General features: G+C 44.7%; 1 protein-coding gene across 3 annotated transcripts; it reads left to right on the plus strand.

Moving 5' to 3' along the window:
• The first annotated feature begins 1996 nt into the window (after positions 1-1996).
• Positions 1997-25801, plus strand: LOC115360435 (filamin-C-like). 3 transcript variants are annotated; one of them, XM_030053354.1, is made up of 47 exons: positions 1997-2615; positions 5046-5294; positions 7062-7159; positions 8372-8522; positions 8698-8816; positions 8916-8993; positions 9130-9292; positions 9474-9674; positions 9845-9961; positions 10646-10783; positions 10987-11113; positions 11249-11385; positions 11488-11681; positions 11816-11929; positions 12051-12194; positions 12366-12489; positions 12827-12987; positions 13108-13198; positions 13337-13506; positions 13612-13729; positions 13871-14133; positions 14286-14883; positions 15109-15282; positions 16129-16291; positions 16760-17088; positions 17181-17304; positions 17485-17641; positions 17767-17956; positions 18068-18091; positions 18210-18451; positions 18567-18666; positions 18814-18954; positions 19160-19288; positions 19398-19571; positions 19691-19855; positions 20024-20227; positions 20328-20480; positions 20630-20752; positions 20879-21127; positions 21530-21799; positions 21954-22091; positions 22239-22354; positions 23293-23425; positions 23539-23715; positions 23909-24127; positions 24631-24852; positions 25063-25801. In XM_030053354.1, exons 1-47 carry the CDS (start codon positions 2240-2242, stop codon positions 25248-25250), a joined length of 8235 nt encoding a protein of 2744 aa, XP_029909214.1. In that variant the 5' UTR covers positions 1997-2239; the 3' UTR covers positions 25251-25801. The 3 variants fall into 3 exon arrangements, with proteins under 3 accessions (XP_029909214.1, XP_029909215.1, XP_029909216.1); XM_030053355.1 differs by lacking the exon at positions 9845-9961; XM_030053356.1 differs by lacking the exons at positions 1997-2615; positions 5046-5294 and adding an exon at positions 6819-6914.
• Positions 25802-25810: the final 9 nt, after the last annotated feature.

The raw sequence follows: 25810 nt of genomic DNA on the forward strand, positions 1-25810 counted from the left end.
AGTTGTCAAATTAAGTAAGAACATGAAAATCACCAAAACTGCAGAGAAGTGTTTTTCAAAGGACGGCGATGATATATTTATATAGCTATGGCTGTCTCGTGTCGGAAATCCCAGGTTAGGATCTTGGCCCCTAGGCCCAAGCTCTATCTGTCCACCAAATTTCAAGGAAATCCATTCTTAGGTTTTTTCAAAAACCTGCTGATAGATAAACAAACTAACTAATGGGGAAATAATAACTGAAAAAGGTATTAACACTCACACAGCTATGGGCATTTTTGTGTTTTGTGATCACTGCAATAAGATTTGAGAGTCAAAGCTCAAACAAGTCCTATGAGTGAACAGTTTCTGAGTGAGATGCATTTTTGTGTATTTTTAGCTTTAGGGAGTTAGTCACTCTTATATTTTCTATCACTGAACTGCCATACACCAGGGATCAGTGAATTATTAAATGTTATTTTATTCCCCTTCACCTTTGATATTCTGACCCATGATTCAAGTCAGTATGAAGCTGACTTGCTCTTCTGTAACACCCCAATAAATAGTAAGTTGTTACATATGGTCTGTATGTGGAATTGCTGCTCGGATGCCATCATACGGGTGGGAAATGATCCATGCCAAAAAGCGCTTATAGAATATCTTATTACGTGGTCTGAGATCAACAAGGGGACCCCTATCTGTGTCCAGTCAGAGAACGAGTATCCTAAGCATGCCCTCCGCATGTGTCACAGTTATTCTTACCTCCCACTACTTTGTCAAGGATGGTATTGGAGTCTGGTGTCACTACCATGTCACTGACTGCTGAGTCACAACACTCCCACCATGACAGTCTCTGAACCTGAAAACACACACAAATCCTGATAAAATTTGCTGTTTCTGCCTAGCTTGCTGACTGTTTTCTGTTACACCCATTTCACTGTATTTACATATCCTTGGCTACAGCATAAAAGAACTGCAGTCATTTTGTGATTGGTAATTGCTTCGACTGTTAAGTGAAGAATGTTAAGGTCAATTTGATGTCAACTCAATTCAAGAGGTCAACTGCCTCTTCCTCTTTTACTAAAGATTCTTATATGTAGTGTGTACAGAAATTATTACGAATGAGGACCATCATCATTTGAACTTAATGAAATGAAGGGGAATTGACCTTAGACATGGTGGGTGGCATAAGTGAAAACATTTCTGTAGACTTATTGAGACTATAGAAATGGGCAATGTCACTGCTTAATGATCTGTATAAAAGATGATATACATCAAAACCTGAACAAGCTCTTACAAATTCAAGGAATCACGGCCTAGCACTCTGTGTTGGCTTGTAAAGTGTCTTTCCATTTAGACCCTAAATGGAATATGCAAGCATATTTCGCTCAGAGGTGGCAGATAACTGCGAAACACACGTAATGCAGTTGCAGTTGCTTCATCTTTATCAGGCTGACCTCATGATTTGACATGTCTCCCCTCAAGGCCTTGGCGAGGTCAATAAGCGTGTTAATGTGCACTTTTTGACAGTTCACATTATAGATCAACTTTCTTCTCTCACTTTCTTTTATTAGCTCAATTGTTCAGCCTCTTGGACCCTGAACATGACACACATTTACAACTAGCGAGGAGTCACAGCCCCCAACCACCCAAATAGGAGCACCTAAAAATAAGCAGCGGTGCCGCAACTGTTGCGCTGCATGGGGTCTGACCAATCACTACCCCATCCTCCCCGTAAACCAATCCCCGTTCCCGTTATCCCTGCGGATTTACAAATAGTCTATGATTACAGTGACTGTGTGACGTGGCCCGGGATCCTTTATAAACCCATCTCTTGCCTCCCTCTGCCTCAAAGTTTAACACACGCTCAAACTCAACTCCACTGAACTGTGCGTAAAACTGCTCCAGCTCACCTGCCAGGAAACTCCATTTTTCAAAAAGCGCCATTCTTCTCCGGGCCATCCATTAGAAAGCGACGACAACATTTGTCAAGAGACTGCCAATTAAAAAAAAGACACGGAGGACCAACTGCCTTGCACATTGTAAATCGGATAATTTAATCCATCACTGTCCTGACAGAAGCGGCTTCTTCGCAAGTACATCCGAAAAGTCGCCAGTCTACTTTTTAAACTCCTCCAAGTTTGAACTTTTCTCCGCGAGAGCGCGCTTGCCATCAACCTGCTAAAGTTTTTTGCGCTGCCGAGCACACAATTCAACACCTTGGTGTAACCGCGGTATAAAAGTGGACACGGAAAACACCATCATGATGAGCAATAACTACCCCGACGACCAGCTGCCTCCACAGTACTATCAGGCCACTGACTTTGGAGAAGAGGAGGACGACGAGATGCCCGCCACGGAAAAGGACCTCGCCGAGGACGCGCCATGGAAGAAGATCCAGCAGAACACCTTCACCAGGTGGTGCAACGAGCACCTCAAGTGCGTCAACAAGAACATCACCGACCTGCAGCGGGATTTTAGTGATGGGCTGAAGCTCATTTCACTCCTGGAAGTGCTGAGCCAGAAGAAAATGTACAGAAAGCACCACACCAGACCGAACTTCCGACAGATGAAACTGGAAAATGTTTCTGTGGCTCTGGAGTTCCTGGACAGAGAGCATATCAAACTGGTCTCAATAGGTAAGTTAGTTTGGGGATTTAAAGGGTTTCTTAAGGGAAACAAGTATGTTAAGGTATCTAGGCCAACCCGTGTTGTTATTACATAGAGAAATGCAATCAGTGTCAAGGCAGTTCATTAATAATTTTAATAAGAATTTCAAGTACACAAGATGATAAAAAGGCCCTCTGCTTTAAAGTTAGTCTGATTAATTACAACCATTTCATACTCTTGATCAATGTAGACAGCGCCTATTTCTTTATAAACACAAACACATCTCATAACCGCCACACTGGTACTGTACCACTCTGGGCTGGCACCCTGGAGTGATCAGGCACCCTGTGCTGGAGTTGGAGTCTCATTGGAAACTCTTACAGCAGAGGTGAGATCACTGGACTCTTCCAGGACCAAGGCCTGCTGGGTCCATTGTATGCATGAGCTTATTCCCACTGCAGTGGTTGGGTAACCTATGGCCTGGAAATTCACTAGGACTGTGCTAATGGGAATGACACACTGTAATGCATGAGCACAGCACTCACAGAAACCCACACAAACACACACACACACACACACAGACACACACTCCTGTCTGTCAGGCCAGGGGTCAGAGTGAACGGCATGGTCTCTATGTTGACAGCATGTAGCTCTCCACACCCATCAACAATGGAGATAGATCAGACAAAATTCTCAAGAAATGGTACAGGGGAAGATTAACCCCCTGTGTGTGCTCAGCCTTTATGGGGTATATGAGGAGAGCTATTTTAATCCAAAGTTTAATTTGGGATCTGTGACTGTGGCACAGATAGCTGAGGTCTGCACTCCGATCCCCAAATACATTAACAAGTTGTGGCTTTGTGGAATCTGAGTCACATGCAGAGGGTCACTAGAAGTGCGGTGTGTGTGTGTTGAAATGAGCCTGGCTCATCTCAAAAACACCTCAAATTGACAAGATCCCAAAAGCATTATGATGTGAAAAGTTGATGCTGTAGATTGAAGAGTTATGACTAGTAATCATACAAGCATTAGACAACCCCAGACCCATATTTCACACAGGAGAATGGTTATTAAAGTTTTGACAGCAGATTTCAGTTTTGGTGACTAATGGCCCTCCCACACGCTTGAGTGAAATTCCCAGTGTGGCCGAGGCTTTGAGCGTGGGGCTGTGAAGGCTAATGTGTGTCACACAGGTGATCATGTATGTGTATGGGTGTGTGTGTTCTGACACTAGGGAGAACTCTCAGTGGCAAGCTCAAGACTTAGGAATGTCCCAGGGTCCTGTCCTAGAGTAGTGTCACTTAGGGCCAAAGGGCACAATCACATATCCCACCTCAAAGGAAGCACAGTGTGTCTTTCAAAGAGTCTGTGTAGGAGTTAATACCCAGGAGTATGCATATGTGTGTGTCTGGGACTGTATCTGGATTTGCAACCCTACAGTGGCACAGTAGGTCAGACAGCTTTGACAGAAACAGGTCATGATAACAGAAGCATGCATTTTGTTTCCCAGCACCTTCTCCCTCCATACAGCGCTACTGGGTCACAACAAGCTTCTTGACATAATTGTGACCTAAGGACACTGAAAAAAATCTGCACAGACCATTTGCACATGTGACACAGCATGTAATCAGAGACTATTTGTTAGATGTCTGTTTGACTACACAGTTGTTTTCAAAGAGATGCCAGGATCAAAACTACACTGTGCCACACCGCGCCACCTGCCTGTGCCAGTCAAACAGTGACACATCAAATGCTGCCTGCCAGTAGAGGCTGCTGATAAAAGATAAATAGCCTCAATGTTGTAGCTTGGCATCAAATCCCTTCTCTATTCAAGTCTTACACCTTCACAGGAGTGTATTGGACAAGTGGGAGACAACATTGAAATATATGATTTATTAGATGAGCAAAATCATAGTAGATTTATAATGGGCACCTTGAGAATGATCCTGTCTTCTATGAAAATGTAGCGCACTGCATGCTAATTATTGGTGAATCCAGTCTAAATATATCATAAATCAAATACCATGGTATTTGATTTATTCCAGTTTTCAAAGCACTTCGGATGCAATTTAAATCCAAGTGGAGTTTATGCAGAGGATCCCATTTCCACATATGCTCAGCTGTCACTGTCTGCAGAGTCCAATTGTGACTGGATGACAGATTGTCAGGGGTCCTCAGCCAGATGCCTGGACAAGGGGGGGCTCAGGGGAAGAAGTGGGGAGAATGAAACTCATGTCTTCCCAGCAATCAATCATCATCATCTATTTCTGCTCAGAACAGTCTGGTCAACTCTGCAAAGTTGGAAGGGATGAAAATTTTGATGTATTGCACTACTGTGTTGATCTTAGTAATGAATTTATTGTAGCTTAGTTTTGATTTTGCTTTGGTCAGTGATGCCTGAAGATATAGAATAGCAGCTAACCATTACACCTCCTGTTGTCTTTATTGTCCCACTACAGATAGTAAAGCCATTGTTGATGGGAACCTGAAGCTCATCCTGGGTCTCATCTGGACTCTCATCCTTCACTACTCCATCTCCATGCCCATGTGGGAGGATGAGGATGATGAGGAGGCCAAGAAACTGACCCCCAAACAGCGCTTGTTGGGCTGGATACAGAACAAGGTGCCCCAGCTGCCCATCAACAACTTCAACCGGGACTGGAGGGATGGCAAAGCTCTGGGAGCCCTCGTCGACAACTGTGCCCCAGGTAGGAACCCACTTGAGGTCTTGGTGCTTATAGTGGTGTCAGATGAGCCCTTCGACTGAATGGTATTTGTGCACACACAGGGTCAGAGAGGGTCATAGTTGCTTATTTAAAGGATTACTGTATGTGGTAGTTTCCTTGGTTGCTATGGAAGTCGGGTTCAGGCATGTGCCAGTCAAGGCACTTGATACAATAGCACCTTCTCTGGAGAATTTGTCTCCTTCTCTCCTCATCTAAAAGTGAGTGCGATGTATCTCTCACACACTCTGGAATATGCACACACATACACGCAAACACACACTCATCCACATTCAGATGTCAGGCAGTGTAATCCGTCCCTGGAGAACAGGTAGTGTCAGTGGGTTGCATGGGGACTGCTGATGGCCGCAGGACGTCCTTGCCAGCTGTCCCACAATGACTGAAGCTCTCACTCCCTCTGTCTCTGGCCCAGAGGCCAAGCCTGGCTTTAATGTTTATAGCCTTGCTGCTACACAACACCCCCAAATTTGGGCACCATTCCTCCTCCTCTGTCAAGGGGGATGCCTGGCACTGCATCAAAATGCAGACTGATCTGTCACAGGGAGGGGGCATAAGCTGCGGATCGGGGGACCACAAGGCTACATTTTGAGACCCTGCCAGTTTAAGCAGGCTTGTCAGTGTGTCCCCCACAAGCCTGAACCATAATAGAGTCTTCTCTTAGCTTTACTTAACAGAGATAGAAGTAGAGGAGTACCAAGAGGAGTGAGGAGCACTGTGTTTAACTATGTTTATATGAGACATTGATCTGAGGAGAAGCATCTTTCAAACACTGTGCTTCAGCACTGACCATACAAGGTTCTGTTTTTTCTCGGGATCGCCATCTCACAGTTAATACCAATACCAGGAAAACATCCTGACTTAATAAAACTTCTGCTTTCTCTTCCCCTTTTAATTCAAATTCCAAAACAAGGTGATTTGACAGGCAAGGAAGAAACAGTTTGCCTTAACAGCTTAGATAAATATGAAGATGAGTATAAGAGAGAGGCAGATAGCTTACACAACCCCCTTTACTGTGTTGGGTTCACTATATTCTTATCTAGCTATAGCTTATGCCCCCCTTATTACAATGATGTTGCAATGTGAATAAGATAGACTAAGGTTTTATCCCAAAGTTGACTTCACTTGTCCACCGAAAAGCATGATTTTGTAAGTTAATGTACTTCATTGGAAGGCCCACCCTGACCCCTCTTAGCTGAAGGCTTTGCAAAGTCAATCGTCTGCTGTTCAGCACTGCTCACTGAATACCATCACAGACGCCATGCTTCTTTGTAGCTGAATGATGTAAACTCAGCCTCAAATTCACTGTTACTACTGTAGCATTGTGTCTGTATTAATTGGATAATGGTATTCTATGGCATGCCTGGGCACACAAGGCAAACCATAGTGAGTTGGCAGTGGAGTGAATGTCTCAGTCCATTGCCAGCACTAATCCAATTTAGGCATTAGAAGCACAGAGGAGTTTAGCTTTGTGTTTAGCTTCAGCCTCAGTGAAAGTACCAGAGCGCCCATTGGGGTAAGGAATACATTGCTGAGAGAGTCCTCGATTGTCAGCCACTCTGAATTCACAGGAGCAGAGCTCTGCTGGTAACTAGAGGGTCATGCGATGTTGTAGCTGGAGGTGTTGCAGAGATAGCAGTGACAGGCCAAGTGGTCTTATTATAGCTAGCACCATAGCTGTGACTGCATTTGTCTATGTAGAATTGACTCACAGCCCTATTTCCATTCCATTAGGTTTGTGTCCTGACTGGGCGGAGTGGGACCCAAATCAGCCTGTGCAGAATGCCAGAGAGGCCATGCAACAGGCTGACGACTGGTTGGGGGTGCCTCAGGTAAGATGCATAGTAGACTCGGGTTCAAAATGAGTTTGTAAATTATTTTAACTTAGTTAGGTGCCATGCTTGCCTCACAGGATCATGCAGGTGCAGCCAACAACAGGTGCCACAGTGTGAGAGTGTTCAAAAAATGGATTACAATACTTTGCTGTAATTGACAACTTGCCTTACGCTCACTAAATATTCCTATGTTAAACACCACCCAACTGCTGCTCCTACAAGTTTTCATCAAGCACCAAGAGGCACCAAAAATGCACACACTCACGCACATACACCTGCAAGGCAACACTGAGATAAAATGAGGCAGTATGTGATGTATTATGGATATTATGCACAGTACTCACAGTATCATACATTATTTACTATCCACCTTATTTCTAATTTTTACAGTTACTGTATTGTAGCTCTCAGTAAGTGAATGCGTAGGAGTTTTCCTTGGCGCATTCATGAAGTTATGTAGGTGTGAGATTTCTTCACACATTTAGAGCCAGCGAGTGAAACAGAGGTGTAAATATGCCTAGGCTCATCTGAATAACACTGCAAACAGAGCAAGAGCACAGTTCCAGTCCTAAGACTCTCAGTCTCAATATTGCAATATGCTTTATGCTGACTGTTTACTTGTTTTTCCAAGACACTGGGTTTATAACTGTTCTCCATGAGGCTTAGCATTGGTGAGATAGCCTGGGGTGTATGTCATGCCTCTGCAGGCCTGGGGGCTGGATTCCGGCGAGGCGGTGTAAAGGAGATGTGGGAGAGGTCTGGCTCAGGCTAAATCCCCCTGGCTGGCTTATAGAGGGCAACAATCCTTAACCCTGCTGTCCTGGGGTTAAATATAACCAGCGAGGAGCACGGCTTTACACCACTGTGTGATAGACAGGCAAACAAGTGCTTGTAGGGAGAGAGGAGGTACACATGAGGCAATAAATAAATTTAATCCTTGTTAAATGCCATTCCACAGTGCTTAATACGGGAAAGTTCTATATAGAGTCAGCTTTGACCATGGTGTAAATGATCAATTTAAACATAAAAAAGGCCTTTTCTGTGCAGTCAGATTTATATGATTAACACTTCATGCTGGTGTTCCATTTTTGTTGTGCTGAAAAATTGTCCTCTGTTTTGATTACATTTTACAGCTAAAATGTAACTAGACATTTACAAAGACAAGCCTGACCATGTTGAATGAATGCTTGTTGTTGATCTGTACTATAGGTGATTGCTCCTGAGGAGATTGTGGACCCAGATGTGGATGAACACTCAGTGATGACGTACCTGTCTCAGTTCCCCAAGGCAAAACTTAAGCCTGGAGCTCCTCTCAAGCCCAAACAGCTTTTCCCACACAAAGCCAAAGCCTATGGGCCTGGTAGGTCCCTGGCCATAAGAGATTCATTCATATGAGTATGAATGTACCAGAAAATATTCTGACACATTTTTGACTGTGTCTCACTTTGTTACTAAAAGTGTTGCCCTTTTACATTGCCCCGAAATTGTCCAGCATATCACACACGCTCATCTATGCCTCTGTCTTTGATTCTTAGGTATCGAGCCTCACGGGAACATGGTACTGAAGCCAGCTGTGTTCACTGTGGAGACTTTGGAAGCAGGAAGTGGTGAAGTCCTGGTCTATGTGGAGGATCCTGAGGGACACAAAGAGGAGGCAAGTTAAACCGGATAGATGAAACAGCAGATAATTGTAGTCTCCTGATTAACTAATGCTTTATCTACCACTCACTAAAACTGTCTGCTTGTTCTTCAGGCAAAGGTTAAGCCCAACAAGGACAAAAACAGAACCTACACTGTGACCTATGTGCCTAAAGTCGAGGGGGTCCACAAGGTAAGAAACCACTGCCGTCATTTCTCATGCATAGAAAAGTGACAATCTTTAATTATCGCAGTACAACATAGTGAGCAACTCTACTGTTTACTTAAAGCAATCTTAAAATGATCTTACTTACTTCCTACTCCAACAGGTGAAAGTGCTGTTTGCTGGTCAGGACATTGACAAGAGCCCCTACACCGTCAATGTGGCAAAGTCTATGGGCGATCCCAGCAAGGTCCATGCCAGAGGACCAGGTCTGGAGGCTACAGGCAACGTGGCTAACAAACCAACCTACTTTGACATCTACACCGCTGGTAAGCACGGAGAATACAGCATGTTTACACAACATGTCAACATGAGGACATACAGACATGCTCAATCACACGTAATTGGCATGTGATCTGAGAAAAGGCTTGTTGATTTGTAGAAAGTCATTGGCATTTGTTCACTGAGCTTAAGGCTCAGTGATAACTGATCAAAGTGTTATTCTCTCAGGTGCTGGCAATGGTGACGTGAGCGTGGTAATCGTCGATCCTCAGGGAAAAAAGGACACAGTAGAGCTCATCCTTGAGAACAAGGGTGACAGTGTTTTCCGTTGCACCTACCGTCCCCTGATGGAGGGGCCCCACACCATCCACATACTGTTTGCAGGCCAGGAGATCCCCAAGAGTCCTTATACTGTCAATATCGCAGAAGGTGAGCCGGCTTACTGTGTTGCAAATTGCATTAACAGAAATCAGATTTTTAGTATGCTGTTTGTGTCAGGATGATCTAACCAACACAATCTACAGTCGTCGTCATTTTCTGGTTTGGGTGGGAACACCCCCCCACACTATACCATAACCCTGCCTATCTGTCATTTCTAGCTCCACCTGTTGCTCCTCCCATGGGAGCCCCAGTGCAGATAGTCCCTCAGTCAGTGCGTGCCCCTCCTGGAGCGAAAGGCTTGAAGGGGGCTCAGCCCCCTAAACCTGGCCGCCCAAGTTAGTATGGTCTGCTGGGAGGAGCCTGTGCCCATTGCAATGCTCAGACATGCTAGCCAGGCCTCAACCCCCGCCCTCCCCATGCCATGCCCTGCAGAACCCATCTTTGTGCTTCCCAAGATTGGGGTGCCCTGGTTCCCCCTGAGATATATGGCTATATGCGATGCTTGGTCGCCTGCTCCATCTTCTTATGTACTGCAGCTTGATACTTTAGTTTAGTTATGCTCAGTGAGAGATGAGATGCAGTGTTGAACCAATCGTTTATTGTTTGTCCCAGTTTGCATTAAAGCTAGGTTTTCAAATGTCTCACTGTCAAATATTTTTGCTTGTGCTGTTGGCATGATTATATTTTTTCCCATCAAAATTTGCATAATGCAGGTTTGCTTTATGCCTCCAGTCAACATTTTTGACTGAGTGACAGAAATGTTGTCAGATGCTGCCTAAATGCTCTTTTTTTTTTTTTTTTTTTTTTTTTTTTGCATAAGCTGCTACATGAAGAATCACATTTTTGTCTTTTGCCCAGGTTCTGTTAATCAATCTTTTGCTGTTATAGGAAAACTCATTTGAATTGAAAATCATGTTTGTGCTGCTGATATTGCAATCAACTGCTGGCTACTGGTAGTTGCCTTTAGCTTTGTTAAATAATTCTCTGTTTGACTCTTGTTGTTGTTTCTAACCTTTCAGCCATAAACCCCAATGCCTGCAGAGCTACAGGCAGAGGCCTTCAGCCTAAAGGAGTGAGAGTAAAGGAGGTGGCTGACTTCAAAGTTTTCACCAAGGGAGCTGGCAGTGGAGAACTCAAAGTCTCAGTCAAAGGGCCAAGTGAGTGAGACTGCCTTCTCCTTTCTGTCTCATTTTTTATTCATACTCTGGCATTCTTACTAGGTTTTATATAATTTCCTCTGTGTGTTATTCATCTGCAGAGTTACATTTAGACATGCATAGATAAAACACAATACAAAATGCATGATACAACTTTTCAGTTTAGTGCGAGCTCATAGTAATTACATTATTCATATGTTCAGGTGGAGCAGAGGAACCAGTGAAAGTGCGCGATGCAGGAGATGGTGTGTATGAGTGTGAATATCACCCCCTTAAGCCTGGTAAATACACCATCAGCATCACCTGGGGAGGTCAGCCCATCCCACGCAGGTAAGATCCTTATTAGGTAATAATGAAGTAACCAAACTGTACTACAGCTATCTTTAGCTGTTCATTAACATTGTACATGCATAATTACAATAGGTCATATTGTGTGTTAATGTGGGTATTATTTATGTGCTGCAGCCCCTTTGAGGTGGAAGTGAGTGAGGAGGCAGGGTTTCAGAAAGTAAGGGCTTGGGGTCCTGGTCTGGAGACTGGCATGGTTGGCAAATCTGCTGACTTTGTGGTAGAGGCCATCGGCACCGAAGTTGGAACTCTGGGTAGGCTGTTTACCAGTAATATTGCCAAGCCAAAAGAGGAGAATAGTACAGACTCTAGATGGAAATCTGAAATCTTAATGCATCTATGTTTCTGTTGTTCAGGCTTCTCCATTGAGGGTCCATCTCAGGCTAAAATAGAGTGTGATGACAAGGGTGATGGTTCCTGCGATGTACGCTATTGGCCCACTGAGCCTGGTGACTATGCTGTCCATGTCATCTGTGATGATGAGGACATTAAGGACAGCCCCTTCATGGCTCACATCCTCCCCGCAGCCAATGATGTCTTCCCTGAGAAGGTAATTCCCAGTCACAACAGTATTCTGCAGCATATAAGGATGTAATAGATTGTGACTATGCTCTTTCTTCACTATATTCAAAATAAAATATATATAAAAATATTTAATGTGAAATTAAATGTTTTCTGCTACAGGTGAAAGCCTATGGTCCAGGCCTGGAGCCTACTGGCGTTATTGTTAATAAACCAACTGAGTTCACCATTGATGCCCGCTTGGCTGGGAAGGGTCACCTCAAGATCTATGCACAGGTATAGAGCGAGACATTCCATGAAACGTTTTTTTTTTTTTTTTTTTTTTTTATAGGAACATGTCATTTATAATGCATGAGAGTGTACACACCGGAGCTGACATGCATTTGTATCCACTCAGGATGCAGAGGGCTGCACCATCGACATCAAGATCACTAACAAAGGAGACGGCACCTTCCTGTGTGTGTACACTCCCGTCAAGCCCATCAAACACACCATCATTATTACCTGGGGAGAGGTTAACGTGCCCAACAGCCCCTTCAGGGTGAGAACATACAGATACACACATATGCAAACACCCCTGTCACACTCTAAATCTTCTCTCTCTTAGAATTAAATATAATAATACTCCGCCAGATGCAGATAAGTGGAGAGATTTGCAGTCATTTTGCTTCAACTACCTGCTCCTGTCTCAAGTACTGTGTGTATTCGTTAGGTGTTGGTTGGAGAGGGCTGTCATCCAGAGAAAGTCAAGGTCTATGGGCCTGGAGTGGAGAAGACAGGCCTCAAGGCCAATGAGCCAACCTATTTCACTGTGGATTGCAGCGAGGCAGGCCAAGGTACGTGTGTGAGAGATGGTGTGGGTAGGCTGAGGAAAAACACTCAGAGTAATGATGAGTTGAGTCTGTATATGATTAAAATTAAATAAGTACTGTGCACTTATAAAACAATAAAGCGCTGAAAAAATAAAGGAAAAAGTAAACTGTAAGTGAGCTAAAAAACTGAATAGCCTTTGTGACTAAAGGCGAAAGGACAGGGTTGAGTATAACAATTTAAAATTTATAGAATGTGCTTTAAAGAGAGATCAAGGCACTTGAGCTACCATCCATATTTGTTCTGCTGATTTAATTTTGAATGACCTTCATGAACTATATGCTCATTGCTATCCACCCGTAGGTGACATCAGCATTGGAATCAAGTGTGCCCCAGGGGTCATCGGCCCTGCTGAGGCAGACATCGACTTTGACATCATCAAGAATGACAATGACACCTTCACTGTCAAGTACACTCCTCCTGCTGCAGGCCGCTACACCATCATGGTGCTGTTTGCTGACCAGGTAAGATCACTGCTTCCAGTGTAGAGGAAGCTGATGGATTGCATTGCATAACTTTTGGAATAACATTTTTTTGCCTTGTGAATCCATTCTCTCATGATCTGGAAATTCCTTTTACCTAAGGAAATTCCCATCAGTCCATTCAAAGTCAAGGTGGATCCTTCTCATGATGCTGGCAAGGTGAGGGCCGAAGGTCCCGGGCTCAACAAGACAGGTGAGAATCCTACTCTAATTCCCAAGTGCAACAAATTTATGCTAACAAAAAAACAATACTCATGATACTTGAAATGTCACAGACATGATTATAATCTACGCTTACTAGTAGCACTCACAAGAAGCTTGCATGTTCCAGGAGTGGAGGTGGGCACTCCAACCCACTTTACCATCTACACCAAGGGAGCAGGCAAAGCCAAGCCTGAGGTACATTTCACACCATCCGGCCCTGGAGAGGCTGTTCGTGACTTTGAGATTATCGACAACCACGATTACTCCTACACTGTAAAGTACACCGCTCTTCAACAGGTGGGACTCTCTGAATCTCAAATCCATTAACACCACAATGGGATTTGCAGATTATACACAATTCACACCCACCACTCATTCTTCCTGCTTCTGCTGTCTTTTCAGGGTAACATGGCAATCTCAGTAACTCATGGAGGAGATCCCATTCCCAAGAGCCCCTTCAACATTACAGTGGCTCCTGCTCTTAGTCTTGACAAGGTCAAAGTGGAGGGATTGGACACCAGTAAGCTATACACACTGTTTCACTGTTTATGTAAAAAAATATTGCGTAAATGTTGTGGTAATGATTCTACATGGTATTGCACATTAACTGAAAACTGCACTATGAGTCAATTGAAGTGTTTTATGTTTGTTTGCCTTGCAGAGGTGGAGGTAGGAAAGGACCAGGAGTTCACAGTTAACACCCAGGGTGCTGGTGGGCAGGGCAACGTAGGTGTGAAGATGACCTCACCTTCTGGCCGACAGATCCCATGCAAGCTGGAATCAGACAAAGGCAAAGGCATTCACAGTGTAAAATATATTCCCCCAGAGGAGGGACAGTACAAGGTTGATGTCAGCTATGATGGCAATCCAGTGATGGGAAGCCCCTTTGGTTTAGAGGGGGTGATGCCCGCCGATCCGTCAAAGGTAAAAGTTCATGAAGTGGTTTGTGGTTGTTTTCTCTAAATTCTTTCTAAATTTGACACTTGCGAAAGGACAGTTAATAGTTTTGAATGTTGTAGATGTAGTGAAGCCAAAGCATGTCTCAGAAACTGACTGCTATCCCTGTTACACCACAGGTTAGAGCTTTTGGCCCAGGTCTTCAAGGAGGCATAGTGGGCAAACCAGCTCCATTCACTATTGACACCAAAGGAGCTGGTGCAGGTGGGCTGGGGTTGACTGTGGAGGGTCCTTGCGAGGCTAAGATTGAGTGCCAGGACAATGGTGATGGCACATGCTCAGTAGCCTACCTGCCCACTGAGCCTGGGGACTATAACATCAACATCCTGTTTGCCGATCAGCACATCCCTGGTTCTCCTTTCAAGGCAGCAGTCCGGCCAGCGTTTGACCCCAGCAAGGTGACGGCCAGTGGGCCAGGTCTGGAGAGGGCCAAGGCTGGGGAGCCAGCAACATTCACTGTGGACTGCACCAGGGCAGGGGATGCTGAGCTCACCATTGAGATTGTGTCAGAGACCGGGGCTAAGGCTGAGGTGCACATCCAGAAAACTGCAGAGGGCACCTTCTCTGTAACCTACATCCCACCCTTTCAGGGCACACACACCATCACCATCAAGTATGGTGGACATGTTATTCCACAGTTCCCCAAAGTCATCCAGGTGGAGCCTGCTGTGGACACCAGTGGGGTGAAGGTCTATGGACCAGGGGTGGAGCCCAGAGGTAAGACCACACATTGAACACTGAACAGAGAAATTGTCTTGAAAGGTGTTGATTTTTAGTAGGCTTGTAATAGATTTGTATACTGTCTTTTCATACTTCCTAAGAGTCATAAAGTCATAAAAACTCATAAATTTGTTATAAACAGCAATAACTTAATGCTAAGACTGAGTCCACTGGACGTTTCTCTTAACTATCAGTTTATTTCTTGGGCTTGTGCATTTCCAGGGGTCCTTAGAGAGGTTACAACCCACTTCATCGTGGATGCCCGTGTCCACAGCAAGACCGGTGGAAATCATGTGAAGATCCGCATTATCAACCCCTCTGGCACCAACACAGACACCCACATCACTGACAAGGGAGATGGTACCTACAGAGTGGAGTACACTGCATTTGAGGATGGTAAGAGCATGAAGGAAATGATCATGTTCTTTCATTTTACTCAGTGCTAAGTCAACCAATTGACTGTTTAACTGCCTAAATTAATAATTCAAAGGATCAAAGGGGTGAGACATCAAACAACAATAATAACATTATATTGTGAGATCCATATCAAAACAGTACAATACTTACAATCCTTAAATAAATGGAGAATTTTACGGACAGACCAACAGAAAGAGTGCAGACAGACAGAAAGAAATCACAAACAGGTGTTTGTGTTGGGCACTATTTGGGACAAAAGCAAGAGAGTGGGGAAACAGAGACAGAGAGAGGGGGTATAAATACAAAATGATGCAGTGGAGCAATGATGTGAGGGGCAGGGAGCAGAGAGGCAGACAGGCTCTGTTTTATAAATAGAGTGTGTGCTGGAACAGAAGCTCTTAACCAGGCAGGTATGTGTGCTGCACACAGCAGTAGAGCAAGAGGGGAATGACAGGGGATATTAATAGAGACCTATAACACAAAGCAAAGAGATCACAGAGCCGTTCTCTAGCGCCAGACATGCTCTAATATTATACCAGTGATGCTGTGAATCTAGCATATAGGCCTACTGAGAAGGCTCTGTCACAAAAATGTTGTAACAGAATAACGAATGGGGAACAGATGTAATACCTTGTACATTCAGCGGAGCCTCTGTACTCTAGACAGCATCCTTTATAAATACACAGATGTTTATCTCCCTAAAAGGGAATTTGTCTGCCCATAATTCAGAGCAAGTGGCAACAGCAGAAAATATTTGCCTACTTTGAAAACACTCAGACAAGCGTGACGCAGACAGCAGCCTGAATCACGTGTGTTTGTGCACAGGTATGCATCTGATTGAGGTGCTGTATGATGACGTGCCAGTGCCTAAGAGTCCCTTCAGAGTGTCAGTGGTGGAGGGATGTGACCCGACCCGTGTCCGTGCATATGGACCAGGTCTGGAGGGAGGAATCACCAACAAGCCTAACCACTTCACTGTGGAGACCAGGTACTGTGCAACAGTATGTTTAGGGGTTAAAGCTTAAAATATCCAAGAACTGTTTGAGGGGATTAAATCCATTCAAATAAGCTCATGAATTCAAATACTGGCCTGGATGATTCTGACAAATTTAAATATCATTATATCTTTGACTGAGTGCCTCAATATTGTTGAGACTGTTGTTGCTTTCATAAGATATTGATACACAAGATACCAGTAAATAGTATAGAGGGTATGATGACCAAGTAGGTTGAGGCAAATAACAGAGCAGTTAGAACAATATAATAAGTTAAAAGAAATGCATCCCTTTATTGTACTGCAGCCTTTACAGCCAGGAAAAGACAGTACCTTTTCCAAATCACCATATTACAGTATCCAAAATCTATTTTTGTAACACAATATTGATATAATTTCAATATATCGCCCGGCCCTATTCAAATGTAAATATACTTATAGTGATATTGGCTTCTCTCTCAGGGGTGCTGGAACAGGAGGTCTGGGCCTGACCATTGAGGGTGCCTCAGAAGCCAAAATGTCCTGCAAAGACAACAAAGATGGCAGCTGCAGTGTGGAGTACGTCCCCTTCACCCCTGGGGACTACGACGTCAACATCAACTATGGAGGTCACCCCATCCCTGGCAGTCCATTCCGTGTCCCAGTGAGGGATCCCGTGGATCCCAGCAAGGTGAAGTGCTCTGGTCCCGGCCTTGGCAAAGGAGTGAGAGCCCACATCCCCCAAACCTTTACGGTTGACTGCACCCAGGCTGGACAGGCTCCTCTGGATGTCAAACTCTATGGACCATCAGGTGAGGAGGCATCACGAGGCAAACTCAGACTGCCAAGCATCAGCAAATTGGCTGAACAGTATATCATTATTTCCAAACTATTTTATTTCCAGGTGCTGTAGAGCCAGTTGGTGTTAAAAACAATGGTGATGGAACCCACACAGTTCACTATACCCCGGGCCAGGACGGTCCGTACACTGTAGCTGTCAAATACGCAGATCAGGAAATCCCACACAGGTATGAGTCAAAAAAAAAAAAAAAAAAAAATCTGTCACCTGGATGTTGTGCTCTGCCTGTTCTAATGTGATCTGCCTGGTTGATTCAAGAAAGGGAAACTTTAGAAAGCTATTATTTTTCCAAGACTTGGTCTGATAATTTGATAATACACTCTTGTTCTGTCTTTCTCTGCATTTACAGTCCATTCAAGGTAATGTCACTGCCTGGGCATGATGCCAGTAAGGTGCGTGCCAGTGGCCCTGGTCTAGACACCAAAGGTGTGCCTGCCAGCCTGCCAGTTGAGTTCACCATTGATGCCCGTGACGCCGGAGAGGGACTGCTTACTGTGCAGATTCTGGTGGGTTCAGCGCCATCCTTTTGAACACTTTTGGACTGTAATTAATCATTAGGGTTCAAAATAATTTTTGATTCTTCTTCTTTTTGATTCTTGAAACGTTCTTTCTTGATATCCCATGCTGACAGGATCCAGAGGGCAAGCCCAAGAAGGCCACCATCCAGGACAACAGGGATGGCACCTACACTGTGTCTTATGTGCCAGACTCTACAGGCCCTTACACCATCACCATTAAATATGGAGGAGATGAGATTCCCTATTCTCCATACCGCATCCAGTCCCTGCCCACAGGAGATGCCAGCAAATGTCTACTCACAGGTAGGGAAGCCACAATAATACAGCTGATCTGATTAAACTATATTATATAATGCATTGGAGATGTGCAGTTTTAATACATATATTCATCATCACGTTTTTTCTTCTGTACAGTGTCAATTGGAGGCCACGGCGTGTGTGAGTAAACATGCTTTTCTTTCTATGTCTCTTTAATCACAGCCAATACCCTATATTTATGCAAGTTATTATGACTTAAACCATCCTTTCTCTCTCTCTCTCTCTCTCCTGTTAACAGCAAGTCTCCAGAAGCTGCAGACCTCTGAGGATACAGTCATTACTGTGGATGCCAAGGCTGCTGGGAAGGGCAAGGTGACTTGCAAGGTGCTGACTCCAGAAGGGGTGGAGCTGGACATGGACGTTGTTGAGAATCACGATGGGACCTTTGACATTTACTACACAGCACCTGAGCCTGGGAAATATGTTATCACCATCCGATTTGGAGGACAGAACATCCCCAAGAGTCCCTTCAATGTGGTGGTGAGCACATAAGGATTGTTAGAATTGTATCCTAGATATACTTTACTGCGCAGATTGCACAGCGAAGTATTTAGATCTGTGTAACCAACATTTTCTCTTCTCTCTGTGTTCACAGGCCACAAAGGAGCCAGTCGCTCCTCGCGATAGTGTGGATCCTCTCTTCCGCCCCCTGAACCTGGTCGTCCCCTTCACCCCACAGCAAGGAGAAATCACAGGTGACACAATCACACACGCACACACGCACACATACACACACACACACACACACACACACACACACACACACACACAGAGTAATGGACACATACACACATATATATTTTTGGTCAGTGACATTTAACCATTGCTGTTGCCATCTCAAGGTGAGGTGCGAATGCCTTCAGGCAAAACTGCCTGCCCCCATATCACTGACAACAAGGATGGCACCATCACGGTCAAGTACCAGCCCACAGAGAGAGGCCTGCATGAGATGGACATCAAATATGATGGCAACCACATCCCAGGTCAGCAAACACCCCCATGTACTTCATTCCCAATTCTCTACACATCCGTGTGGGGGAAAATGATAATTATAAGCGTTAAGTTACCTGTTTTTTAAAGAATTATTTATTTAACTTTTTGTTACACATCATTTTGTAAGAGAAGCTGTCTCATATTGGCACAGCTGTAAGTCTCATTACTGACTGTCCATACTTATTTCCCACATAGGAAGCCCTCTGCAGTTCTTTGTGGATGCCATGAACAGCGGAGTTGTGACTGCTTATGGTCCAGGTCTGAGTTACGGCATGGTCAACAAGGCTGCCACTTTCACTGTGGTCACCAAGAACGCAGGGGAAGGTAAAATAGGTTACTTTTCCAATGCTTGCCATAATGCATTTTCACTTCACACACTATTCTATACTAGATGATTGGAAAACATAACCTTGACCTCTGCTTTATCTTTCAGGTGGTCTCTCACTGGCAGTGGAGGGTCCCTCCAAGGCAGAGATCACCTGCAAGGACAACAAAGATGGTACCTGCACTGTGTCCTACCTGCCCACTGCTCCCGGAGACTACAACATCATCGTAAAGTTCGACAACAAGCACATTCCTGGCAGTCCTTTCACTGCTAAGATCACTGGTGAGGAAATCAACCTCTGTAGACATACAGATGCATTTACACTTCTGTAAATGGTTATTGTTTCATAAATAAAGCTTTGAAGGGTAGCCCAACATCTAAAACACTCTTTTTATGTCAAGGGGATGACTCCATAACCAGGACGTCCCAGTTGAACGTGGGTACAGCGGCTGACGTCTCCCTGAAGATTGCAGAGACTGATCTGAGTTCCCTGACTGCCAGTATCAGAGCACCATCAGGCAACGAGGAACCCTGCCTGCTCAAGAGGCTGCCCAACAGACACCTCGGTGAGATATTTTAGATTGGCCTGCCAGACACGCAGCAGCACAGAAGTAGAGTAGAACAAAGACAGCAGGCTTTCCTTGGATCCATCAAAGGCTTTTAAATTTATCTTTCCCATGCACTTTGCTCTTCCTCATTTATTTTTCGTCTTTCTATCTTCCTTTCTTCTTCAGGTATCTCTTTCACTCCTAAGGAAGTCGGTGAGCATGAGGTGAGCGTGAGGAAGAACGGTGTGCATGTGGCCAACAGCCCTTTCAAGATCATGGTTGGCCAATCAGAGATCGGCGAGGCCAGCAGAGTGAAGGCTTTCGGAAAAGGCCTGGTGGAGGCACACACGTTTGAAATGGCTGAGTTCTTTGTAGATACCAGGAATGCGGGTAAGCTGAGGAAACAGCTTTTTTACAGCAAGCACAGCAGCAAACTATGCAGAGCCAACAAACAACTCCTCACTTTGCTCTGCTCCTCTCTTTCCCTTAGGTTATGGAGGTCTAGCATTGTCAATTGAGGGTCCGAGTAAAGTGGATATCAACTGTGAGGATGTTGAGGATGGGACGTGCAGAGTGACTTACTGTCCAACAGAGCCTGGAAACTACACTGTCAACATCAAGTTTGCTGAAAAGCACATCCCAGGTCAGAGCCCAGAGCTTGGCAATTTGTTTGTTGTAATATTTATTAAGAAAATCTTTTTGCATTTGCTGCCAAGAAGGGGTGCTTTTGCAAAAGGCTTTTGCACCACTGGTGAAAATAACAGGGATTTAATATGATTTCTTGCCCCACAGGAAGTCCTTTCACAGTGAAGGTGACCGGAGAAGGAAGGATCAAAGAAAGCATTACCAGGAAGAGGCAGGCATCTTCCATTGCCTCAGTGGGCAGCACATGTGGCCTTAACCTCAAGATCCCAGGTCAGGACAGCACACAGTCAGCAGTGTTCGGAGGGCATCTGTCAGCCATCTTTAATCACCTTTAGTATTAAAATAAATCAGATTACAGAGAGCTGCAGTATTCTCACTGGTGTCTCCTCCCTTTAGGAAATTGGTTCCAGATGGTTTCGGCTCAGGAGAGGCTGACCAGGACATTCACCCGCAGCAGCCACACATACACCCGCACAGAGCGCACAGAGATCAGCAAAACCCGCGGAGGAGAGACCAAGAGGGAGGTACGAGTGGAGGAGAGCACCCAGGTGGGAGGTGGAGGAAGCCCCTTCAGAGATGTGTTTGGAGATTTCTTGGGTAGAGAGAGCCTCAGCAGCTTCGCTGGCATCACTCCCAGGCCTGAGGGTGAGAGCAGCACTCATATCAATTGCTGAAACAGTATAAACAGTGTGATTTTGTAGCTTAATAGGTAGAGTATGGCACTGCCCAGATAATGGATTGCACTCATGACATTATTGTATTCATAGTACAATGAGTTCCTCCTTTGGCAAAAAAGTGTATACTAACTAATAGATATTGACTACTACTATTACTGCTACTACTATGACTACTACTACGACTACGAATAATAACAACAATAATGATAATAATAATAATAATAATATGAGAGATATTTATTTTGTTATCATGCTTTTTTTGTATTGACCAAAAACATCCTTTCTGTTATATTTTCTGTACAAACATCTGTGAGCAACATCTGTGATGGTGTGTCTAAGCAAGTCTCATATGCTGCCTTGTTTCATCCAGTTGAGGGTGGCTCTCAGACCATGACAGCCCAGGTGACGAGCCCCAGTGGGAAGACAATGGACGCTGATATTGTGGATGGAGGGAACAGCACCTACAGCGTGCGCTTTATCCCCCAGGAGATGGGTCCTCACACTGTCAACGTCAAGTACAGAGGGCAGCACGTCCCTGGAAGCCCGTTCCAGTTCACAGTGGGGCCCATGGGAGAGGGAGGAGCACATAAGGTCCGTGCAGGAGGCACTGGCCTGGAGAGGGGAGTGGCTGGAGCACCTAGTAAGTTCATATGACCATTATATTAAAAAAAAAAATAATACAACATTACATTATAGTACAGACATAGACTATTCACAAGAAATGTCAGAGGGTCTTGTTGTATTCTGAAACTGTGGAATATGATGCATTTTCTAATCTCTTTCTCCCTCTCTAGCTGAGTTTAGTATCTGGACTAGAGAGGCTGGTGCTGGCGGGCTGTCCATTGCTGTAGAAGGGCCCAGCAAGGCTGAAATCTCCTTTGAGGACCGGAGGGATGGATCTTGCGGAGTCTCCTACATAGTGAAAGAGCCAGGTACAGCTTTATTGCCCACAAAAGTGTCGTCATTGTGGCTCACTTGTCTCCAAACTGCTTTACTGTCACCGACTTAACTGTCCTCCTTCCCTGTTCAATTGATTTCCAAGATCTCGACTCAAGAAAATAACCTGCCTGTTTCCCTAGGTGACTATGAGGTGTCAATCAAGTTCAACAACGAGCACATCCCTGACAGCCCATTCATTGTTCCAATTGCTACACTGTCAGATGAGGCCCGCAGGCTCACTGTCACAAGCCTTCAGGTGAGATCAGACACACAATCACAAACACGTGCACAGAGACATACACGCGGCCACATGCATGCTTGCAAGCAAAAACACAGACTTGCATATCTGCAACTCACAGCCAGAATCCCTTTGCATTAGCAGGTAGAGATGAAGTCAACTCAATTTGTTCCACAAAATAAAACAGAATTATAGACAAATAATAATATCCAACCTTTTAAACATGTTGAATAGAGCATTGCACATAAGGTGTGAGGTTGCTCATAGCACTTTGCCCTTGAAGTGTAACTGGATGCCAGTGGAGGAGCCGTATCCAAGACTATAACAGTGTAATGCTGGGCAGTGATGAGGGAGTGGGATTAACTGTCCTCTCACTAATGTTGGGCAAAGCAAACTGTTCAAATGTGTTGCCAGCCAACTAGTCAAAGTGAGCGTGTTTGAGAGTGAGAGGATGAAAGAGAGAAAAAAGTCATAATGACTCTTTTTAAAACACTTATGACAGTTTAATTATTAGTCTTCTTACCTCACAGATGCTTGTTTTTCATCCCAAAAACATTCATTGGCCATCACAGTTTCCATAATGACTGTCAGCAAAGCTAAAATAATCTTTTTGGTTAACTAAAATTGCACTTCAAATGCTTTTTCTTTCACTAGATGCCAGGTGAAACGAAATATCAGACCAACATTTAAAATGTCACGCTACCTCTTATGACTACTAGGACTGCTCATTCCCCTGTGGGGCAAAAAACACTAAACGCCTCGCTGTAAACTCTGACCTTTTCTCCCTCTCACACTCATCTGCTCGATCTATTCTCATTCAGGCACAATGACTCACACATTTTCTATGTGCTCACAGTGCACACACACATGCACTCAGTCACACGCGCGCGCACACACACACACACACACACACAACACACTCACAGATCCCGATTGTGTTGTTCCCTAATTTGCAGGAGAAGGATTTGAGGGTAAATCAGGAAGCATCCTTCATGGTTCAGCGCAATGGGGCTCGTGGTGTGGTCGACGCCAAGGTTCACACCCCCTCTGGCTCTTCTGAGGAGTGCTACGTCACCGAGCTTGACAGCGGTATGTGCAGCTTCAATTTGGAACATCATACAGAATTGAGGTGTCACAAAACTTTATATTGACTAGCACCACTTACAGATAAACATGAATAACTCCTCCACTTGTGTTCTCAGACAAGAGCGCAATCCGCTTCATCCCACGGGAGAACGGCATTCACTCCATAGACGTCAAGTTCAATGGGTGCCACATTCCTGGCAGCCCCTTTAATGTGCGAGTGGGAGAGCCAGGGCAGATCGGTGACCCAGGCATGGTGACCGCACATGGCCCCGGGCTACAGGGAGGAACCACAGGTATATATCACACACTACACACAGAAATTTATTGCATCTGTTGATCCTTTTGCATAATACTACTTCATAATTCCCCTTGTTTTTTAATGTTGTATAAATTGTTATTAGGTAACCTTGTTACATGACGCGTTGCAAATGAGCAGGCCCCTCACCATCTGTTTGGTGTCCCTCTACATTCTCCTCTCTCTCTCAGGTGTACCCTCAGAGTTTGTGGTCAACACTTGTAATGCAGGCTCAGGGGCTCTGTCAGTCAACATCGATGGACCATCCAAAGTCAAGATGGACTGTCAGGAGTGTCCCGAGGGCTACAAGGTCACCTATACACCCATGGCACCTGGCAACTATCTCATCACTATCAAATACGGCGGGCCACAGCACATTGTGGGCAGCCCTTTCAAAGCCAGAATCACAGGTGTGCTTGATGCTGATATTCCCATCTGATCTGTGGATCTCTGATGACAAGCATGCTGACGTTATGAAACAAGTGTTCCTCGCTTAAAAAGTTTAGAAGTCAGGGAAATGTTATGTCATCCTCTCTCATATTGTTGTATGTACGTGTTACATAAAAGTTGTCTTCCTCTGGCACTGCAGCAAAGTGGTTCTGTCACTCCTTAGTGCATAGAAATACCTTTTTTTTATTAATGTAACATAAAAACACTTTCAGAACTTGAAAAGAAAAAAAAGTTTTTGGAGTTCTCAAACTTTACTTCATTTAAAAGTGGTGTGGAATGTTGTCCTGGTGGAGCACGTGCCCTTTTCCTTGCCCTCTTCTGTGGCAAAGTTTCCCTGTAGCAGCAGCAGCTATGCTTCACTCATATCTTTTGTTAAGACGGTATGTTATGTAATGCCTGGACTGAGCCATAATGGCATTAGATAACGTCTCACTCTCTCTCGCTCCATCTCCCTCCCCCTCAGGTGCTCGGCTGTCAGGAGGACACAGCCTCCATGAGACTTCCTCTGTCCTGGTGGAAACGGTTACCAAGACCTCCAAGGTGGGCGGGGCCTACAGCTCCTCTTCTTCCTCCACCTCGACCAAACTAACGTCCGATGCCAGCAAGGTGGTTTGTCGTGGCCCCGGGCTGTCGAAGGCTTCAGTGGGCCAGAAAAACAACTTCACTGTTGACTGCAGCAAAGCAGGTGAGATGGGCGCCCACACAGTGACAAAGTCAAATGCATATGCATATTCACAGACAGCTAATCATATATGCATATAGCACAAACATGAACACACCCACACGCAGACACCGCAGGCACTGTGGTTTACGCCTACACTGTTAAACACACACATGCACGGTCTTACTATAGCATGATTGTTAAATCCTGTGCTCTCTCTCCTTGCTGTTCCAGGTACCAACATGCTCATGGTGGGTGTGCACGGACCCCGGGCGCCCTGCGAGGAGGTGTATGTCAAGCATATGGGCAACAAGCTCTACAATGTTACCTACACTGTCAAGGACAAGGGCAACTACACCGTCATCGTCAAATGGGGTGACGACAGCGTCCCCGGGAGCCCCTATAAAGTGGTTGTGCCCTGAATGAACTGTATCCAGATGCAGCCCGTGCCCCTCCACTTCCCAACCCCAACCCACCCACCTACACAAACACATGCATATACCAACCAAAGTCCCCCTAACACTGATCCCTGCTCTTGAATGGATTACAGCATAGTCAATATTCACTAAAACCCGCAAGGACATCTCCGTATACTCTTCTGGAAGACAGGATTGCAAGCAATATAAATTGTGCCAAAGTTTCACAATATATTCACAATATATCCACATTCAGAGTGATCTAAGAGGAACCGTGTGGTGTAGAAGTCTTCCAAGTCTTTTTTGTTGAGCGTTTTGACTGGTCCAAAAAGCCACACTTACCCTTTTTCCTTTCCCTTTCTGTTGTGTAGTAAACAAAAGGCTTAATATGTGAATGTTAAGAGAAGCTGCAGTAGTCAACAGTATTAAAGTGTGATATTATATGGTTTTGTATGCTTAAAGAATGAGAGAATGACATTTTTTTGTTATATTAACCTATTTTTGGTAAGTCTTTGCAGACCTAATAAAGATTTAACTGGTAACTTGCCAGACTGTGACTGGATTTC

This window comes from Myripristis murdjan, chromosome 6, assembly GCF_902150065.1.
Source record: "Myripristis murdjan chromosome 6, fMyrMur1.1, whole genome shotgun sequence".
Lineage (NCBI taxonomy): Eukaryota > Metazoa > Chordata > Actinopteri > Holocentriformes > Holocentridae > Myripristis > Myripristis murdjan.